Here is a 22,159-nt window from a genome sequence, read left to right as displayed (position 1 = left end):
AGAAAAATTTGGATCAAACAAAACTTGTTCTTCACAAATCTCAAGGGTTGGTTCACTTGATAAAAAAAAACAATATCTCACTGCTAGGCTACTCAATTGGTAAAATCAACACCTTTTAGGGAAGATATCGTGAGTTCAATTATCATTGATGGTATATGTAACATCCCCATCCCCACATATATATAAAAAGCACCCTTGTACCAAAAAAAACCACGGAGGATGTAATGGAAAATGTAAAAAACAAAATAAATCAAACAAATAAAATAGGAGCCTATACAATTCCATACTACCCTACTTCTTTTTCATTCACTACTTCTTTCTCATTCAACCCCTAATCTAGAAAAAGAAAGGATCTAGAATCTAGAATATTGAATTGTCAAAACTCTCATTCTCTTAAAAGAAAACAACCTTAAAATAGTGAATAAGGGGGACTTCTCTTTCTTTTGGGAGGACCCTTGGATCCCCTCCATCCCTAAATTTGGCATTTCATGGTCCTTCATCATGGTCCTTCTACAAACAATGGCACCTGGAATTTGGATAAGCTTTCTTCCTTTCTCCCTGCCTATTTCATAACTAAAATTCTCAAAATTACACACAATCCTTCAAATGATTCTTGATCTCACCCCTTTGTGAAAAATATAATTTTTTTTCAACTAAGATAGTTGCCTCTAAACTTTCTTGTAATTCTATCTCTTTGATCCAAATGAAATTAGATTTTGGCAGCATTTGAAGCCCTTTAAACTGCATCCCAGATTTAAATTAACTTTTTTTTTTTTTTTTTTTTTCTTTCAAACAAAAAAAAAAAAAAAAAAAAAATTTTTTATTTTTTTTTATTTTTTTATATAAAATAAAAAAAAAAAAAAAAAAAAAAAAAAATATAAAAAAAAAAAAAAAAAAAATTAAATAATTTTTTTAAAATTTAAAAAAAAAAAAAAAAAAAAAAAAAAAAAAAAAAAAAAAAAAAAATTTTTAAAAAAAAAAAAAAAAAAAAAAAAAAAAAAAAAAAATATATTTTTTTTAAAAAAAATTTTTTTTTTTTTTTTTTTCCTTATAAAAAAAAAAAATTTTAAAAAAAATTTTTAAAAAAAGAAAGAATGAAATTCTCACCATAATTCATAATTGACAAAAGTCATTAGGTTTGGGAAGATTTTCTATTTAAAAAATACTGATAATAGATGCCAAACAATTTAAAATAATGAAAAAAACCTTAGAATAGAGAATGAGAATTGATACCAAAAAGAGCCTAAATAAAATAAATCTAATGTAGTTGTGTTTTCTGCAATTGCATAAATGAAACTCATTGGCATGCTTTTTGTCATATTGGTTTGCAAAAAATGTTCTTTTTGCTGGCCAGAGAACTGAATCTTTCTAATTCTATTTTGCTTTTGTTTATGAATCTTTGTCTTCAATTTCAATGGGAAAAGTCTACAATTTTCTGGGTTTTATTTGTATTTATCTTTTTCCGTCTCTATTGTTCATCTTCTATGGAATCTCCTAAGGCAGAGAGAGATCCAAATGGGATCAAACGACTTGATTTCCCTTTATCTACAGAGAAGAAAGGTACATCGGTCTTCGAATTGCTGCTCAAACACCGTTTGCAGAACCATTGCCAAAGTTCTTTGGGTGATGATAATTGATAACCCTGCAACGCCTACGATACAGTATGGAGTCTAGGTAGAAATTTATACATATTTGATCAGTGGATCTTATACTCAAATCTGAGACTGAGAAATCTTGACACAATACTGATAACTTTATGAAACACGGAACAGTTCCGATTAAATGACAACATTTTTTGTTGATCATTGGATAATTAGCATACAACGGTAATAAGATGAAGCATGGGATTCAATGTCACGTTGACGATCACCATGAAATCTTAGTACTATAATCTCTATTGAATCGAATGTGGAAAACTTTGATAAAATGAAAACATGCGTTGATCACTGGACAATGATCGCAGATGATACTAGTAATAATATGGAGCATGGGATACAACGTCTTATTGATGATCACCATGATTGTTGTTTGTTACTGCTTCTTGGCATGCCTTTTGCAAAATGATTTTACCCTCTCTAGGCCATCTTCAAGAGAAGTTGGCTCGGCAGCAAAAGTAATGCGGAGCCAATTTTTCAATCCCACAGTAACACCTGCAGCAAATAGCGTTCAAAGTCATCAATGGCAACGCAAAACACACTCTTATTTCAACTCTACCACCAATCACCCAAAACAAGGGACCTGAAAGGACTTACATTCAAATAGCAATATTGTTAATGTAAGGTTGATGCAGTCATAACCCAAACCAATTCAATTATAAAACCAAAAGCATTGTTTATTGTACTGCTTTAAGCTATAAAACAGTAATTGATTAATAGGGTAATTCACAAGAGTATTGAATTGTGAATGTTGATTTACCAATTTCTTAGCACTAGGATCTCCACATAAATAAAATTCACTATGAAGCTACTGTGGAGAATCAAATGATTCTCTGACACAGATTCATGTTTACTGGAAACTGGAAAGCAATGATTTTCACTGGCTACTCCCATACTTTTAGAGAACACAATTCAGTATAGGGAAAATCACGAGGAAGCTTCTACAGCATCATGAAGTCATAGTAGTAAAGAAAAGAGGTAAATTTTAAGTCATCCCAATGAAATTCAGCGTCTAACAAGTAATAGTCAGGAGAAGAGTTAACACAGACGACTACAAAATTTAAATAAAAAGAAAAAGTGCTAAAGAACTAGTAGCTATTTAACAAATAAAGAATGCAGATCAATTGCAGTGTTATGGAAGGGGGAGAGAAACATTTTATAAAAGAAACTTTTAAAAATAAGCAGTTTCCTACATGTATATTTGAAACCAATTATAGAGAGGCAGAAACCTGACCTGGTAGAAGAACCACCTTTTCTTCTTTGACCAGCTTATAGCAAAAGTCAATATCATCAGCTATATCTTCCAGACATGATAGATCTAATTTTACCTGCAGCACAAAATGTTAAGCAAGAAGTATTTTTACAATCCTTTTATTTCAAGCAAAAAAAAACTCATAACTTGGTCAGTATTATTACCATCACAAACATAGATCCCTCTGGTTTATGTGGACAAGTAAGGCAATCAATATCCTTTAATCCCTCATAACAAATCTCTGAAGCATGCCTTAATATATTGAGGATATTCTCAAAGAAATCTTCTTTTGTATTCTCAATAATTTTAGGAATCGCCCCCTGTTATAATGAATAACTTGTTAGGTAACACAACAGCAATGGTAAAGGTAGGTGGTATCTTGTCAACTTCAATATACTGATGTCAATTTTAAATGTATTGGTTAAAAGTCAAATAATTCACATATCAAACAAGAAGCCACATACCCTCGAGTTTCTCCAGATTGAGAATTGTAATTCATACGAAAAGAAAAGATAAAATACATAACAATTATTAATAACTCTATTATCATCACATTTGCATTTCACATTTTTTTGGGCTAACCTTATCTACAGAAGGTAAAATCTAAGCACAAGTCCACACAGCCAAATATTACTATTATGTTGGTGTGGCACAATTCAGATTCATCAACTTGAGTTCTTTTAGTTATACTTTCTGATTTTCTTCTCTAGCAGTAAAAGTTTGAACTCTTGAGATTCGTTCATAAGTTTGGCATTTCTTTACATTCTAATTCTAGGAGCATGATTAGAAGGGCTTGAAGGTGTTAATGAACAACAAAAGGTGTTAGCATTGTGCAGTCAAAGTACTGGCAAGGACTGCTTATTCTTCTTGTTTTTTATATATTAGGTTTGGAAGAGCAAGGGGGAAGATCAAATACATAGACCCAGCTCAAGTAATTTAGGGAGTTTCAACTCATGATCTAAAATAATTAGTACAGATACTATTTTTCCCTTAGTATCCTTATCCAGATCATGTTAAGTAATAAAATTTTAATTTCTGAAGGTTAGACTAACGAATTTGGTATGGACCAAAGTTGTAGCTTCATATTATATTGCATTTAATGCTAAAATGCTGCGAAAGTATAAGTGTACTCGTCTCTTCTTGTACTTAGTACTCCATGCGTACTCCTATGCTTATTCAGGTAATGTTCTTGGAATCTAACTTCATGGTCATACTTGCAAGTTGTTAATGTCAAAGGATTACAACTAGCATACATGGATATGTTCCTCAGATCAAGCAATGAGAAAAACCTGAATGAAAGTTGCAGGCTCAGCGCAGATGTTGAGACAGCCATGAATGCTCTCCACAATCTATAAAGAAGAAACAAGGAAGTCAAGATAGCTGTCCAGATTGAATGCATTCTACATTGAAAATTGAAGAGATACAGCTCCACAAAAGATGGAAAGCTAAAGAAGACAATAAACTGTCTCAACACCCTGTGAAGGTTGAAACCTGGCACCCCTGCCCTATGGAACAGAGCTGTTTGGAGAAAGAGGGGAGGGAGAGAGTTTTAACCTTGGTTTTTTTGAGGACGCCATTGGGATCATTGGTGACGAGCCAACCCAATCTCCATCCAGGCACTGCCCATCTCTTGGAAATGGACCCAACTGTAATAACAGGAACGGTCGTTGCAAAGGTACCCATGGGCACAAATGGTTTATTCCCAAAAGCAATACGTTCGTAAACTTCATCAGCAATAACCATTATCCCAAGCCTGTTTGCAGTCTCAGCAATCTAAAGATAACAGCAGAGAATCAAATGTTAATGACTTTGAAATAAATAGATTTGACAACCCAAATAGAGAAAGATATTTCTACTCTGTTTTGACCTTCTGCAAGTGTTGGTAAGATAAGACATTCCCGCAGGGGTTCCCAGGGTTGATGATAAGCATGGCCACCGTGTTTTCATCTGCAAGAGCTTCCACAGCATCAAGATCAACTTCCCAACCGCTCTCTGGCAGGAGATCAAAATGTCTAAATTCGACGTTACTGAAAGCAGCACGGGATTCATAGGCGGGATATCCTGGCTTCGGAAGTAAGATGTTGGCACCAGGCTGAGACAGGATTGATATAACAACCTCGATAGCTTGCTGGCAACCAATGGTGATGTTCACATCATCAGGAGATAACTTGTACGGAAGACTACTTGATAAGTACTCAGCAATTGCCCTGTTCCAATCCAATGATAAAACATTCATTTTTTTTTTTTTTGGGGGGGAAAAAAGATGCAACAGCGGGATTGGAATTTCATCCTCTCATTGGTGGGTTATCCTCTCCACCAAGCCCATTCTCCTCCCATCCTCCTACACTCACATTAGGCTTAGTACAGAGTCTGTTGAATGTCAGAGGATAGAGGCACAAGTAGGTTGGGTGGAGAGGATCTAAATTCTATCCACTACCTACCAAATCAAGGAAATCAATATTTAAATAAAACTGTAAGGATTTTATGGAGTGTGGATTGTTTACTCCGTGGTGTTTTTTCATGTTTCTTAAAATATGGAGTGTGGATTGTCACCCAAGAAGGATAGCATTTACCCTTTTAAGTATTCTTAAAATGAATAGAATGTGAAATTTTTGTTGAATTTCATGTGAGTTTTACTTCTATTATATGGTGGGAAAAGTGTTAGTGGCTCCTAATGGAGAGGTGACAAGTGGGACCATGGTAGTGGTGTTATGTAACTGTGAGTAAACCAACAAAACTAATATATAATTACCTCCTGGCGGGAAGAACACCAACGGTGGGAGCATAACAATTGAACTTAGCAGAAAGAACAGATTCAACAATGGCGTCTTCAGCTGCCGGAGTGGTCCGAAAGCAAGGAAAGACAGAAGGATCCCCATGGCCAAGGGAGACTGTGGGTCTAGTGTCGTTGGGGTCAATAGCACCAAAGAGCTTGTGGACCATCCCTCTAACGGTGACATCCGAACCACCAGTCAGATCCTTCCTCGCCTTGAAATGCCATTTGTTCAGCCCGTTCTCCATTCTTTCCTCTCCGCTTGATTTGTTAAGCAAAACCCAATCTCCAGAACCCAGCAAGAACAAGGAGACTGTAATAGCCAACCACTCTTAACTAGGTTTGAACAAGCTGGGAATTTGGAGGCTAATGCAAAGAAACACCCCCATTTTATAATTGTGGTTGGCAGGAGAGAAACCCAGAAAAAGCCATAAAAATACAACGTGTTTCTGGCAATTAAGCAAACATGCTTGCGTTCATGCTCTAAAAATTGAAGAAAGGCTTGTCTGAAATCGCCAGTGAGGGTTGGTCGGATCAAGAAAGGCATGGGGAGTTTGTTGGGCATGCGTGCTTCCACCCATGTAGATAGACAAAGTTCGTATCTGCAATGAAGTCCAGGTGTATAACAAGATGGAGACAGCTTTCTGGGCATAGATTTACTTCAGACAACCTACCCAGGCAGAAGATGAACTGTTGTGTTCCAGTTGGGTACTCGCTTGGGTACTGGCTTGGTTCTGATGCAGACATCACTTGTAACAATCGAATAATCAGGCGAAAACACTTGTCTTTTCCCCAAATTGTTTTTGTTTGAGCTTAACATTTTATTGGTACCATTTTATTAAATAAATATTACACATTAACATCTTATTCATCGTTCAAGAATATTACTAGAGAAGGTCCATTGATCCAAGATATAATGGGGACTATGGATTCACTAATAACTAAATGATCATGAGTATCAAGTACAATATACTAGTTCATCTCGTCAAAAATTGTTTAGTGTTCCTTCATTTTTGTGTCATTTTGTAAAGTGTTGAACATGCCAAATATAATTCAAATCATTCACGAGTGTGGAACAAGACCATAAAAATTTGGGTCAGGTTCTAATTTGTGAATGGATAAACTTATTTATAGATCAATTTTAATTATACAAGTCAATGCCGAATTCAATCTAGCTTTAACGATTTACAGATTATGCTTCACATTTTTGCTAGGGCAAAAAATAAGGAAAGGTGATAACACAGACACTCGGAAAACTAAGTGAGATCCCCCTCCCTCATAAAAATTGAATGATCTTCTAATTGAGTTGTAGCATATTGCAAAATGGAAAGATCTAAAAACATCCAAACCTCCAACTTAAGGTATTGGAATAAGGTTTAAAATCGGAGTAAGAGTCAGGGGCTTCTTTTTGTAAATTCAAAAACTTAAAATACATAAAATATAAAAGATATTATATTTACCAACACATTATGGGCAAAATGATCATTTTAATTTTAAATTAACAGAAAAGTTAAAAGTGGGCAACTTAGAATTTTGCAAAAAGTAAACTGTGGTCATTTTGGAATTTTTCCTACTTAAGTAAGCAGTTAAAAAGTTAGGCCCAACGTCATAAAACATTACTTTAAAATGAACACAGTGAATAACATTAAAATGACCATGATCATTTTTGTCCCTTAGACCACAGTAAATTGTGGTCATTTTTGTCCCTTAGACCCATGGGCTTTCTTCCCAGATCCTCCAACTGGGTTAGAAGGAATTCTCATGGTGGATAGAGAGTCTTGTTTAAGTTAAGTTTTTTGTTTGTTCCTTTGGATTGTTTAACCCCGTCTTTGTACCTAAAAAAAGAAAAAAAAGCCAATGGTGGATTATTAAAACGATTAAAAGACCGAACATTACACATAAAGTGGGAGTGGTTAGTAGGCACATGGCGAATCCAAGACAAGAGCATTAGATTACTATGAAGAGGATCCTAAGATATGTTAAAGGAACCTCGAATGCTGCTCTATGTTATGGAGGATCTAAATTTACTGTCAGAGTATATGTTGATTCTGATTTTGCAGGTGATTTTGATAAAAGGAGATCCACTACTGGCTATGTGTATTTACAATTGCAGGAGGAACTGTGAGCTAGGTATCTAAACTACAAACATTTATAGCACTGTCTACAACAGAGTTGAGTATATGGCAGCTACACAAGCTTGGAAAGAAACAATCTAATTAAAAAAATTCATGGAAGAACTTTGGCACAAACAAGAGAAGATTTTCTTATATTGTGATAATCCTTGCACATTGCAAGAAATCCAGCTTTTCATTCCAAAACAAAACACATAGAAATACAATATCATTTTGTTCATGAAGTGGTGGAAAACGGAAGGGTATACAAAAAAATCCACATGAAAGAGAACCTAGCAGATGCATTGACAAAGGCAATCAACACTGGCAAGTTCATATGGTGCAGATCTTTGTATGGCTTGACAGAGACGTAGATAGCATGGTGGTGGCAAGATAAAAAATGGTGTATAAATTATTGAAAGTCTTAGTTCCACATCGAAAAGAAGTGGGAGTTTGTTGAGAGTTTTAATCTCACATCGAGTAGATTTGGGAGAAGGTGGGATGGAGAGAGCCTATAAAAAGATGTCTCTCCCTCCACATGTAATTTATCCCAAAGAATCTTTCCTCTTGTATAATTTTTTATCTATAGTGGAGTTTTCTCTCTTGTACGTGATTTTTAGTTTTCTCTCTTGCTCGTGATTTTTTCCCTTGAAGGATTTGTTCACGTAACCAATATGACACTAAAATCTCTCAACCAAGAACCAAAGACATTAGAAAAATACTAAATCGATGGTTGTGTAGATCCTTTACCATGCAGATCTTTCTCTATAATTTTTGTTCACTTTCACAAAATCTCTTTTGGCAAATGGGATCAAATGCCATGATTTCACCTTAATCTTCAGAGAAGGAAAGAACCTCATTTTTCAATTTTTAAAATCATAGCCGAATTTTTTTGGATGATGAGAACTCTTTTGGTGTCACCATACACTGAAGAATCAATCAGTAGTGGTGTTTATCTTATATCCTGTCTTTCACCTTAATCTTCAAAGAAGGAAAGAAACTTATTTTTTAAATTCTTACTCAAACACCATTTCCAAAATCATACCTGAATTTCTTTGGATGATGAGAACTCTTTTGGTGTCAACAAACACAGAAGATTCAATCAGTAGTGGTGTTTAGTTTTTATCTTGTCTAATTCTGACATAAAAATGGACCATTCATTTCCTTATAGATAAATGACATGTGTTTAAAGTTAGATTTAAGAGTTGAGATTAAAAAAAAAAATCTCTTCCAAATCTAACCCCAAACCCGAAGATCTAATTTTAATCACGTTCATCATAAGGATATGGATTATCCATTTCTATAGAATTTGACAGGATAAAAATCCACCACCAAAGACGTTAACATTGACCTTTTCATCATTATCCTCTCCCAATGACATGTTGTGTCCTACTCCAAGTCCAATCTAGGGTTCTTGGGTTTGCAAAATTAGGTATAGGTTAAATGGGTTTCACTCAAGGGTTTCCTCACCTAAAATTTGTGGTTGATCGATGTGCCTGTGGCGCACTGCTATGCAAAATAGAGAGATATGTACTGCAGCGAATTTAATCAGACTATTAGGAAATTGGCAGTGTAGTAGGGCTTGGCCTACGCTACGCTATGGTGATCTAGGCAGACATTTATGCATAGCTGAAGATTTTAACAAAACTCGGGGAAGAAAAAAAAACTCTTAGCATAAAGCCTTCTACGTCGATTTTAAGAGACGATTAAACATGAATAGTCGATTTTACCAAAAAAACATGAATAGTCGATGAGGTACAGTGGGAAGTCGAAAATGGGGTTTCTCCTGCTCCTGCTCCTCTGCTTCTCGGTTCCCTGTGTAATTAACTGTGATTCCGTTCATACTTATGAAAGCATTGGAGGAGGAAAACTCAATTCAAGGGCATTCATAGATGTGAAAGATGACCCAGATTCCGTAATATGGGTGGTTCAGCTCTCTGATCTCCATTTCAGTGTTTTGCATCCTGACAGAGCTCTTGATTTTGAGAAGCTGGTTGGACCTGCTCTTGCTATGATAAACCCATCGCTTGTTCTCATCACTGGTGATCTCACAGGTATTTATCTCTGTTCATAGCGTTCTCTCTCTCAGTCTCTCTCTCTTAATTTTGGTCAATTTTATTTATTTATTAAGCAGCTATGTTTGCTTCTGATTGTTGGATTTGGCAATTTAGGCAATTTGTTTGTTCTTGTAGTCACGACTCACGGATGGAAAATTTGTGGGTTCTGTATTTCTTCTCTTCCTATATGGCAACATTTTTAAATTGTCATAGTTTGGATTAAAGACATATGAGATGCTTTCTGGTTTTGTTCATAACAAGGGAAATTGGCGTTTTCTTACGGTAAATTTTCAGTATTTTGGCTTTGAGTTTTCTATCACTAGGTAGTGATCTAGAGTTTTTCTTTTGAAATTCTCAGCATAACTAAGTCTCTACGACCGAAACCCAGCAAAGTAGGATAATCTGGTATATGGTTCTTTGCAATAACTGAGGATGGTTCACTGAATTTTCAGGTCAGATTGTGCCTCTGGGTAAACGATGGATAGTTTCTCCCTGTGTTAGAAGACAGAGTACCGACTCTGGTTTGCTAATAGATTGTGTATACCTTTCCTATTTAGGATATAAGAGATTTCCTAATACTTAACTATTGCTTATTATTGACACCCCGAAACAATCACCAAAAGCTCTTGGGTTGGCATATTTAAATTTTAGACAATGCTAATGCAAGTGGTTTGTGTAACGTTGAAAGCCTGGGCTTCACTTGTCTCCTTGTACCCAACATCTTAGGTTTGCACTTCTCTTAAATCTTTATTTTCTTTTTGCAACTTGGGTTACTGCACTAGGTGGGATAATAATGGACAGCAAAGGTTCACAGTCATTTTTCCACCACAGAATAGAAATAAATACTTGTCATGCAAATGTCTGCATGCTTCATTCTTGACATTCATAAATTTCCTTGTTATTTGTATTCATTCATGGTATGAAGTTCTGAATATCCGTTTTTTCAAGATTCAATTGCTCAATCTTCATTTTTACCCTTCCTATTTCTCTGACCAGATGGCAAAAGTGAAGATCTGTTAACAATGAAACAAAATGAAGCGGAGTGGATTGAATACCACAAAATTATGGACAAAGTAGTTAAAAGAAGTGGACTTGAGAAGAATGTCTTTTATGATTTGAGAGGAAACCATGATAATTTTGGTGTGCCAGTAGTTGGTGGTTCATTTGATTTCTTTTCTAACTATAGCATCAGTGGAGAATTACAAAGAAATAGCAGAGTTAACAGTGTCACTGTACAGGTGAGTTGATCTCTTAACTTGTATCAGAATTTCTGTGTAGTTCATTTATATTGAGAACCTTGCAGATTAAAGTTTCTATTCATTTTTTGAAGATTAGCTGCTATTCAAGTAGAAAAATAGGAAAATATGAATTTTGTTTGGTCAAAGAATTTGTGTTAAGTGACGTTGTTACCCAATTTTATGCATACCATCTTGGGAAGATGAGTGCACTGGAAGTTGCCATTTGCCGCAATGCTTTGGGACTACTCGAAGTTCAGTCCCCTAATTGTAATTCTTAAACTATTGAAACTGGTTTGTTCTATTCACATTTGGTACATACAGGAAAAAGGTTCTAGCTGATCTACCTAGTGCCAATGCAGGAGCCTAATGCAGCAGTTGTTACCATTCAATAGACTGTGGTTGGTCCTGAATTAGGTTTGGGCAGATGTCAAATTTTAATTCATAGTCAATCATCTACATTCCTGTGTATAGGCATGCATCCTCTTTATAGTCCATGTATTAGTACATCTTCTTGGTAGATCCGGATTTAACACACTGTTTTGCCACCTGGCCAACTCTAATTAAGCTTAAATTTAACATGTAAAGAGGAAAGTTTAGGTTTACCTTTGCATGAATTCTGGGTCACATCTAAGGTGCCAGGTGTCAGATATTTGGGCTTTGGGGCCAAGGCTCTTATATGGTGGTTTGGAAAGTCCGTTGAAAACTTTGCTCAAGTAACTCTTCAATCTAACGAGTTTAGTCAACCATGAACAAGTTGGAGTTTTGGCTCTTTATGTCCTCAGATTTTTAGTTCTTTAATATTTGTAGAATTGTATAGTTTATTTAGCTCACCTTGTCCTGTGACATCCAGAGCGGTGGTCGGAAGCATCTTTTTGTCGGGATTGACAGTACAATGGCCATAGGTTTACGTGGGCCAACTAATCTTTTTGGCCATCCAACAGAAGAACTACTAGCCGATATAGATGTTGAACTTTCACAGTGGAATTCTCAGTCAGCAGAACAGGTAACAAAGATCTTGTTTGGACATTTTCCACTTTCATTCTCAGCATTGACAGATACTGGGAAGAGTTTGAAAGATATTTTCTTCAAGCATGCATTATCAGCCTACCTATGTGGGCACCTGCATACAAAGTTTGGTAAGAATTTGAAGCGGCATCATTTGTCAGGTCATCGTTTCTTATCGTTGGAGAAATATTTCCAACTGAATATCCATGAAGCACCTAAAGGAAGTACTGTAGGTCAGCAAAGTTGTTCTGATGAATCTCCTTCGCTCAATGAGTTCTGGGAATGGGAGATGGGTGACTGGAGGAAGAGTAGGGCCATGCGTGTTTTGGCCATTGATTCAGGTCATGTTTCATTTGTTGATATTGACTTTAAGATGGGAGATAAGAAAACTATAATATTACCTACATTTCCACTAGATTCACGCTTAATGCTAATGGCATCATCTCCCCATGATTATGGTTGTATTAGTGATCCGTCTTTTTATGAAAATGTCAGAGCTTTGATATTCTCAGTTCTGCCAACTGTATCAGTTGTGGCAAGAATCTATGACTCGAGGCCTGGACATCTTGATATGATCGTGGAGACACCAATGAGAAAGCAAGAAAATTACACTAGGGGAGATCTCTACACTGTCCCATTGAATTGGAGAGCCTTTGACGATCCATTGCCTGATAGATTCTGGCTGCAAATAGAGGCAACTGACATCCTGGGAAGATCAACACTATCTGAATTAAGACCTTTTTCAATTAACGGCCTAACTGCAAAGCTTAATTGGACATGGATGGAGTTTCTGGTTATGGGCTGTCAGTGGGCTAGCTTGTATTACCCAATTCTTTGGTCTATTCTTTTGTTCCTCTTCTCCATCCTACTTATTCCAAAAGCACTTCTCATATTTTCTGGGAAGCAGTACACATATAACAATTTCATTGTTAAGAAAAGCTTCATTGGTGGTGCATTATGGGTTCTTACAGAATTCTGCAGGGTTCCTGTGTTGTGGTTTGGCATGTTGATTTACTTGTTCTACCTGATATTCTTCCCTTGGGGTAGTGGACAAGTTTTCACTGAAGGTGGGGGTAGAGGATACATAACAACAAAGGGTTGGGCTGTGAGTGTACCCCATGAGAGGGCTGAACGAGCTTACATTGGACATCCTGATGTTATGGTGGTTGTCTTACCCCACCTTTGTTTTGTAGTCTTCCCCGCAGTCTTCGTTATGTGTGCTTTGGTTGCTGAAAGAGCAGTATATCGAATTTACTTCTTTTCATTGTCAGGGAAGAAAGAAGATGATTACATTAACAAGAGCCAGAGATCTTCAACTGGCTACCTAGGCAAGAGTCAGAGATCTTCAACTGGCTACCTGGTCAGTAAAGGATCAAAGGTTTTATGTGGTGAGCGTTTCATCAGGAAACTGTTCATATTGTTTTGCCTGAGTATTTATTGGAAACATTGGAAGGTAAATATTCAATTACCACTTCTGCTTATACCTTTTTCTTTTTAACTTTTGTGTTTGGGTTCTTTATTCATTCTTTATTATGTTATCACCCTTATTAGACTTTGGTATGCATATCAAAAATCTATAGGAAGGTGAAAATGACTCTTAGAATGTAGATATCTTCCTTCCAGATTCAAACTGGCCAGATGAGCGTATCCTGTTAGTGAGAGTTGTGAAAAGGTCATATACCCATTGCATATTTTAATACTAACACTTCAGTAGATCCTCAATTATACTTATACTGATTATAAATAACAAAATACTTATAACTAGCCTACTATGACATACTAAATGGCTGTTAACATTTTATTTTTTTTGGACATTCAATAAACTATAATTTTGTAATGTTCACTGTGCAATCCGCTGCTATTTGTATCTCTGACGATATTTACTTTTCCTCATCTTTTGTAAAATATCATGTGACATGGTAAAACCCGTGAATTTTGTTTTAGGGGCTGACCTAGTCAATTGTTTGGACTCATCTTCCAGAGCAACAACCTGGCCCTTAGCTTTAATGTGGAGGAGGTTCAACTAAGAACCACTACACAGTGAAACTTAAATTTCAACACTGACCTTCCCCCGAAAAACAAGTGACTGGATGGTTTGAAAGAAAGCGATGACCCTCATTAGCTGCCGGTAAGGACTTCCCCGCCAATCTCCTATGGTTTGCCCTCTGAGATTACCGCCCTCTACCTCCCGAAACTCTCCCTCTCCTAACCCCTCTGAATTTCCTCCATCTCCAGCCACCATTGTCAACCTTGTGTCTACCCCCTCCCCTGTATCTCCCCCACTTCCTACTACTGCAAACACCAAACCATGGAACTCTTTCTTCCCCCCCCCCTCTGTTTCTTCTGCTCCGACATTAGACCTATCTTTCTTCCCCCCAACCCTGCGAACTCTAACCCCCTTGCTCATTGCCCCTGCTTCCTCTACTGCCGCCGGAATACTACAATGGCAACATGCCATCCTTGGCCAATTCATTGGCCCCGTCTCACCCATTAGTATTCTCAAATCTTCCCTTGCCAAACAGTGGAAAGCTACTCGTATCATGGATACTCAACTCCTTGACTTTGGAACTTTCCTTTTCAATTTTGCTTCCCCGGCTTGTAAGTCTCGTGCTCTTGAAGGCTCACTATGGTTCATCGGCAAATCTCCTGAGTTTGTCAAACCTTGGACTCCCTCGTTGCCCCTCCACAAGGTTGACTTCAGTACCCTTCCCCTGTGGAAAATCTCCCTAGTCTCCCGCTTGAGTTCTGGAATAAAGACTGTCTGAGTCGAATAGGTTCAGCTATAGGAAAACCCCTCCGTTCTCATCGAAGACCATCAACATGGAACAACTTGCTTATGCAAGGATTGTTGTTCATCATCTATGGTGGGAGCGCAATCTTAGAAGATGGACCTCCAAATCCCGTTCTATTGACATGATTTGGAAGGCCATCTGTGTTGATGTTTCTGCTAGGATTTCTTCTATTCCCCATCCACTTGTTGATAACTCCCCAAGGAACAAACTTATTGTTGTTTCCTGGGTCCAATTCCTCTTTCCAGTCTCCTGTTTGAAGGTTGTTTCTTGTTGTATCTTTTCTTCGGTTTATTTAATTATTCATTCATCCAAAAAAAAAAAAAAAAAGAACCACTACACAGTAGGATTGATAACATGTTGCAATTGCACATCAGAAAAGCAACAAAATCAAAATTCATAACTTAGAGAATAGGAACCAAAACAGCCTGCAGAATGGCACCAAATTCTGAATGTGTCTAATTTGTGGGATGAAGAACATGCACTAAAATTTCAACTACTTTGGAATGCAAGCAAAAGATATTCCTAATTGAAAACCATGGTTCTGCAGGCCAAAGTACCCAGTGGGAAATGCAACCAAAATAGGACCAAATGGAAGGCTATTGATCTGAGGCTATGTAGAAAGATTAGTGAAATTTTGATGGGTTGAATGGAAGATATGAAGATGGAATGGAAATAGATGGTCTAGGTTTATAGAGTAAATCTGCTCATTGATGGGTGGAGAGGGTGGATTTAATGAAGGGAATAGATGGTTGAATGATGTGTTTCAAAACCCAGCAGGGTGTGGGATGGAAGATGGACTTCAGTGGAGCTGGTGATGAAGCAAACAATCAAGTGTCAGTCAACAGCTAGCCCTATTCAAGTGGAGAAACAGCAGCAGCCGCAACACAGTAGTTTGACAGAAGGAGATGATCAAGAACAGCCTCTGATGGGACCTTGCAGTGATCCCCAACTATGAGTGCAAGCTTAATTCAATTAGAAGAAGAAGTAAGTCGAGATAGAAAGTAAATGGATAGGTGGATTAGACTCTCTTAGTGAAGCTTCTTCAGCCCTAGAGGTTTTGGCCCTCCCCACCCTGGTTTCTCAGCCTTTATTGTCACTCAAGTTTGACAAAGAAAACGGCTCAAAAGCAATGTCATTCAACTCCATAAATTGTATGGAGGCTTTTACAGCCTATAGCAAACATTTACAGAGCTTTAGTTTTTGGTCGCCGAGTACACGAAAATAGAAACTTAACTTCGAGGATAGACTCTGAGAAATAAATTGATGCAGCATTTAGGTAGAAAAACCTATGTTTTAGAAACTAGTAACCTAATAAAAGTAGAAACTAATTAATCTCCAATATCCCCATGGATAGACAAAATCAAATCTTGTAGAAAAGTTTACTCATGATCTGGTGTGGGGCCCCACAAAATCTCCTAGTAACATTATCACCAGGGTAAAATTTGAAGCTGTGACACTGTTCATGTGAACAGTGAGATGAAACAACATTGTCATGTTCTTCGTACACCATCAACCTTCTTGCATATGCGTTTGTTTATCACTTTTGTCTTTGTTTCTTTAGACTACACAAAAGCAGTGAAGGAGTTGGGTTTATTTGTTATTTGTAAGGGCTACTTTATAGGTCCATTGAACTATTGATCTTTCCTTCTCTGCAGTACTGCATTATGTACTCTGCACACATCAACTTACTAATTTTCCACATCAATTGTTATTTCAATTAACCTTCCTCTTGAAGTTCCCTCTTTGTTGACTATCATAAATCAGAACTGGACCATTTCTCTCATTATGATCCTCTCCTTTTAAACATGGTTTATTTTTATTTTCTCATAATATCCACTACAATTTCTTGGACATAATTTTCACTTTTACTGGGTTTTTCTCTTTTGTACAGCTTTGTAGAGCTCTGGGGGTAGCATATGAAATGAACTCATTTCTTCATTTCCCTGGATATTGTCTGCCAATTCCTCTCTTATTGGCTTATGCCGTTTACAAAACGAGGGGGATTTGAATTGCACCTTTAGAAGCAAGTGTCCTCATTCATGATGATTCCTAAAATGAGTTAATGTGCTTTGATCTGAAACATAGACTTGGAAGTTTTGGGATGTACTGTCATGACAATGGAGATAAAACATACGGATGCATAATCCAGAAGAACGAAACAAGTGATGTCATCGTTATTTATTGAGGGATTAATTGTTTCATTAAATAAGCATCCTGATGGAATTACCAACAGTTTTTTTTTATGTAGGATTTATCCTTTCTTTGGCTTGAATAGCTTTGAAATTTACCTGTAGGTTGATCGCTTCTAAAACAGGGTAGAACAATGTAGGCATTGAGCAGCATTTGCATTGTTAAGAGGCATGATAGGAGAGCGGTCTTGGCTTCTCGGGATATCATTTTGTCATACAAGTAAGCTGTGGATACTAATTTGATTTTAAAACTAGTATGGCCATCTCAATGATGAGTCCAGATCCTCTACCCCCAGTACTCCTGTCCCCCTAAAATTTTCTTCTCACACATAGATAGGCCCAGGTGGTCTAGGTCAGGTTGGCTGTCAGAAGAGATTTTTGGAGGTCTGGAAGTACTGAGGGTAGAGGATCTGAATTACTCAAGGATCAATAGGTTAAAAAAATGTCAAACACCCTGCTTCGCCAAGCTTTTAGATTGAATTAGATCTTTGTTGTAAATGTACAAGTTTGGAAGTCAGAATTTGGATTAGAAGTGGCAGCAGAATGGTAAAGGTTGGTTAATGGCCATGCCTTTCCCTTCACGGTTGGCTAAGGTAAGTCCAAATACTTGGGGGATGGGTGTAAACCGTGTTGTAAAGTCTCTAAGATCCCATAAATTCAGAACTTGGATCATCTGCACGCACTAATAAGTGAAAATGTGGTTGGGTTCTCAGGCATACATTTACCTTTTGGTAAGTGTAGCTGATTTGAGACTGTCTAATTTCTATCGATTGAAGAAATGGGAAATTTAAGTTGGCCGTGTGGAGAGAATTTGTGAAAATACTGAATGCTTTCTAAAATGATAAAATGAAAGCCAATCAGATTTCTTCCCGAATGCGATTATGAGCACAATTTATTTCAAGAATGCATCCAAATACGATTTATTGCCCTTCTTTTCTCCTTTTTCTTGTAAGGTATGAAACCCTTACTTCTAGATGGATAACATAGGGGTAATAGAATTTAATGGGTATGAGCTACATCAATCTTGTTTGCATTGGTTGCAGCCATATGTTTATGACCAGTCCAAGCATTAGTTTATTGAAATCTTAATACATAAACTTTTATTGAGATGAATATAAAGTGTTTGACCAAATGACAACATTTTCTGTTGATTATTGGATAATAAGTAAACAAACAACAACAGCAATAAGCCGGGAGCATGGCATTGTCAACAGCATGTTGAGTTGACCATCACCATGAGATTGAGGAACAAACAAGATTCATTACTGTTTCTTGGCATGCCTTTGGTAAAAGGATTTTACCCTCTCTAGGGCATCTTCAAGAGAAGATGGGTCAATAGCAAAAGTTATGCGGAGCCAATTTTTCAAACCCACTGTAACGCCTGCAGCAAACAGAATTCGACAGTGATCAGTAGGGAAGGGAGAAAAAAATCACTACTGATATTTTTAAAACTTTACCACCAATCACCTAAAAGAAGGAACTTGAACGCAATCATAATCCTTTTCAAATCTAACAACTTCCTTTACAGGAACTAATGGTTGTCCATACTGTTTTTCTTGTAGATTTTGTAAGTCAAGAATGCAGACCCTTCAAATGCAATGTATGTGCAAGCCAACAGTGTTTTCTTAGGGGGGAGGGAAACTTTATGAAAGTTCCTAAGAACAAATAGTTGCTGATTTCCTCACCTGGTAGAAAAACCACATTTTCTTCTTTGGCCAACTTGTAGCAAAAGTCAATATCATCAAAAATACCTTCTAGGAGTGATAGATTTAACTTTACCTGCGTTAAGAATATAGGTGTCAAGCAAGGAGCATTTTACACCAACCATTAATCAAGCAAAGAAAGCCCCGACTTGTTCTGTGTTCTTACCATCACAAACATGGATCCCTCTGGTTTATGTGGACAAGTAAGGAAATCAATCTCCTTTAACCTCTCATAGCAAATTTCTGAAGTGTGCTTTAATATATTGAGGATATTCTCATAGAAATCCTCTGGTGTATCCTCAATGATTTTAGGAATTGCCCCCTGTTATGTTTAACAAGTTGTTAGGTATCACAGTGATGATGATGAGGAAGTAGATGGCATCCTCGTCAAGTTAAATGAAGCAAATAGGTTTACGTCTATGCAATATATGGCTAAGTTGTTTTCAGCTATGCACATATGAACCTCAAATCAAGAAAAGTGGAAAACCTGAATGAAAGTTGCAGGGTCGGAACTGATGTTGAAACAGCCACGAATGCTGTTGAGAATCTAAGAACAAAATTTAAAAGTTCAGTTAGTCTCTTGAAAATGAACATCATGAATAATCTGCTCCTATACACAATACTAAAACTCAAATCATCCATTTCAACAACATATTGCAGAGAGAGACTCAGAACCTTCGTTTCTTGAAGGACACCATTGGGGTCAGTTATGACAAGCCAACCCAATCTCCATCCAGGTACCACCCATGTCTTGGAAATGGACCCAAGTGTAATGACAGGAACAATCGATCCAAAAGTGCCCATGGCCACAAAAGGGTTACTCCCAAAAGTGATACGTTCATAAACTTCATCTGCAATAACCATTATCCCAAGCCTCCTTGCAGTCTCAGCTGTCTATGATACAACATAAAATTAGATGTTAGTGACAAAAATACATATACTCTCGAAACCCAGATAGAGGAAGATGGTTCTACTGTGTTTTGACCTCCTGCAAGTGTTGGTGAGAGTAAACAGTTCCACAGGGATTTCCAGGGTTGATGATAACCATGGCAACAGTGTTCTCATCAGCAAGAGCTTCGACAGAATCAAGATCGATCTCCCAACCCTTTTCAGGGAGAAGATCGAAATGTCGGAATTCGAGATGTTTGGCAGTGGCATGAGCTTCATAGGCAGGGAAGCCTGGTCTTGGAAACAAGATATTGGCACCGGGTTGCTCAGACAGGGCCGTGAGAACCACTTCGATCGCTTGCAAGCAACCACTGGTGAGATTTACATCATCGGGTGATAACTTGTATGGGAGATTTCTTGATAAGTATTCAGCTATTGCCCTATTCCACACAATAATAAAACAATCATCATTTAGAAAAAGGAAAAACAGGGGAAGTAGGAGGATAGGAATTTCACGACCTTGGGCTCTCAAGTAATACAGCGGGAGAAGGGAAGAACACTCAGTAGGTCTCTTATGAGCTGGAAATGAAGTGGGTTTCTCACCTTCTAGCGGGTAAAACACCATTGGAGGGAGAATAACCGTTGAACTTTGCAGAGCGAACAGCATCGAATATGGAGTCTTCAGCTACAGGAGTGGTGCGAAAGCAAGGAAAAGCAGAAGGATCGCCATGGCCGAGGAAGAGTGGGGGCCTTGTACTGGTTGGATCAGTAGCTCCATGGAGCTTGCCAAGCACGCTTCTGATGCTGGTCTCCGAAACAGAGTTCTCATCCTTCGTTCCCTTGAAACGCCATAGCTTCGACTTATTCTCCATCTCCTCCGCTCTACCTACTTTCTCAATGAAACACAGGCCGGTTGTTGTAAATAGGATTTTCAGGAGTGAAGAAAAATAAAAAAGGAAAGAGAGAGACGAGAGGGGAGGGATCCAACAACAAATCACCAAATACCGCCCATAGGAAAAACAAATATTCAAGTATTCAACGCAACGCGATTGGGTATCTGCGATTCTGTCCCGGCTAAATTACCTTCTAGTGGAAAAAGATTCTTGAAAAAAATCATCAAATACAGCAAAGTAAATATCTGTAAAGGGAGAACAATGGAACAAAAGTGGTTTCATGCAGCACGGCAGCAGGTGTCGTGTGGGATTACATGTCTTAGCCAAGTTTGTCTGAGTTCTTTTACCGAAAAATAATAACAATAATAAGGACAAAATGTGAGACAAGTGCTACGTATCAAATGTGTTGCAGATCAGAATCTTAGCAAAATTTTATTGATAGTTGAGTTACCAGACTTATAAATTAATTAATATTTTTTTATGATTTAATTAAGATTTTTTTTATGGTATAGATAAAATTTTATAAAAATTATATGGTGACTACATCCAGTACGAGACATAGTCTCATTGTAATATAGCCCTATATTATCTGAAAAGCTAAGAAGTTAGTTTTTAACAGCATTCTGTTTTAAGTTATAAATTTCTAATTTTGATGTTATTGGTATCATCATCGTCAAAATAGGGAAAATAGTGGGAGATAATTGAGTAGTTGGTTTCTTTGCCTGTGATGAGGATTTCTCCCACTATATAATCACACCTTTTTTTTTTTTTTTTTTGTAAGAGCTAACTTTATGAAAAGGAAAAACCACACTTACAACCTAAAGAACTATATAATTACACCAAATGTAGTATAGTTGGACATCCTTTTTTGGTGCTCTTTGTATCACCACCCAAGTGGTTTCTAATAATTATTTAAAAGTTGTCCTGATGTGGCCATCATTTTTGTACATCTTTGATCATTTCATCCCACAACATCCCTACATTCTATTTATCTACATTTATTTCATCAGAAATACCTGCACACATTAGCATTGGTCAGTATCCAAAGTTATTGCTTGAATGAAAGCATTTAAAACATATAGTCTGAGATGTTATTTTATTAGTTGTCCATTCAGGATTTTTGGTAACAATTTTTAAGTCCCTAAATCCATCTATTTACATTATCAATTATGTGAGAGGGATTTGGATTTTTATTATTATATATTTTTGCATTCCTTGCTAACCAAATAAAATAACATGTAATTATGAAATTAGAGAAAAATTAGACTTTAATATGTTTTTCAAAATGATATTCAATTAGAAAGGAGTTGCATAAGTTTAGAAGAGAGGTACTTCTAATGAATTCCGTTCTTAGTCTCAAAGCTCCTGTACCCAAATTCTCTTTGTCCAGTCGCACGAGATGAAAATATACCAAGTTAATTCTTCCTTGTTGAATAATTCACATATCGGATTTGTTTCTATCCATTTGGAAAGAGTCAGCTTTGTTGGTAATCATGCATTTAAGAGACACCAAAAGAATATTTTTAGCTTTGGATGTATTGGTAGCTTCCAATGAAACTTCCACCAAAGGGAGAATGTTGGCAATGAGTCATGATTATTTGTA

General features: G+C 36.9%; 3 protein-coding genes across 3 annotated transcripts; 1 reads left to right on the top strand and 2 right to left on the bottom strand.

The window, feature by feature from the left end:
- Positions 1-1,817: 1,817 nt before the first annotated feature.
- LOC149025283 (tyrosine aminotransferase-like) lies at positions 1,818-6,075 on the bottom strand. The gene is made up of 7 exons (XM_089143105.1): positions 5,660-6,075; positions 4,775-5,114; positions 4,462-4,680; positions 4,197-4,256; positions 3,072-3,227; positions 2,890-2,983; positions 1,818-2,150 (listed from the first exon to the last, which is right to left on the bottom strand). Exons 1-7 carry the CDS (start codon positions 5,926-5,928, stop codon positions 2,032-2,034), a joined length of 1,257 nt encoding a protein of 418 aa, XP_088999231.1. The 5' UTR covers positions 5,929-6,075; the 3' UTR covers positions 1,818-2,031.
- Positions 6,076-9,266: 3,191 nt separating this feature from the next.
- LOC149025282 (putative metallophosphoesterase At3g03305) lies at positions 9,267-17,081 on the top strand. Its single transcript, XM_089145506.1, has 4 exons — positions 9,267-9,845; positions 10,845-11,086; positions 11,937-13,544; positions 16,775-17,081. The coding sequence occupies exons 1-4, from the start codon at positions 9,542-9,544 to the stop codon at positions 16,889-16,891; spliced, it is 2,271 nt and encodes a 756-aa protein (XP_089001632.1). The 5' UTR covers positions 9,267-9,541; the 3' UTR covers positions 16,892-17,081.
- A 1,064-nt stretch (positions 17,082-18,145) lies between these two features.
- On the bottom strand, positions 18,146-20,767 carry LOC149025281 (nicotianamine aminotransferase 1-like). Its single transcript, XM_089145507.1, has 7 exons — positions 20,267-20,767; positions 19,761-20,103; positions 19,451-19,669; positions 19,263-19,322; positions 18,942-19,097; positions 18,758-18,851; positions 18,146-18,453 (listed from the first exon to the last, which is right to left on the bottom strand). Exons 1-7 carry the CDS (start codon positions 20,533-20,535, stop codon positions 18,335-18,337), a joined length of 1,260 nt encoding a protein of 419 aa, XP_089001633.1. The 5' UTR covers positions 20,536-20,767; the 3' UTR covers positions 18,146-18,334.
- Between the last annotated feature and the right edge of the window lie 1,392 nt (positions 20,768-22,159).

This window comes from Hakea prostrata, chromosome 2 (genome assembly GCF_041222555.1).
Source record: "Hakea prostrata isolate BN-2017 chromosome 2, UWA_Hpros_2, whole genome shotgun sequence".
Taxonomy (NCBI): Eukaryota; Viridiplantae; Streptophyta; class Magnoliopsida; order Proteales; family Proteaceae; genus Hakea; species Hakea prostrata.
The sequence above is the reverse complement of the archived record's forward strand: the minus strand, read 5'-3'. Positions and strand labels throughout refer to the sequence as shown.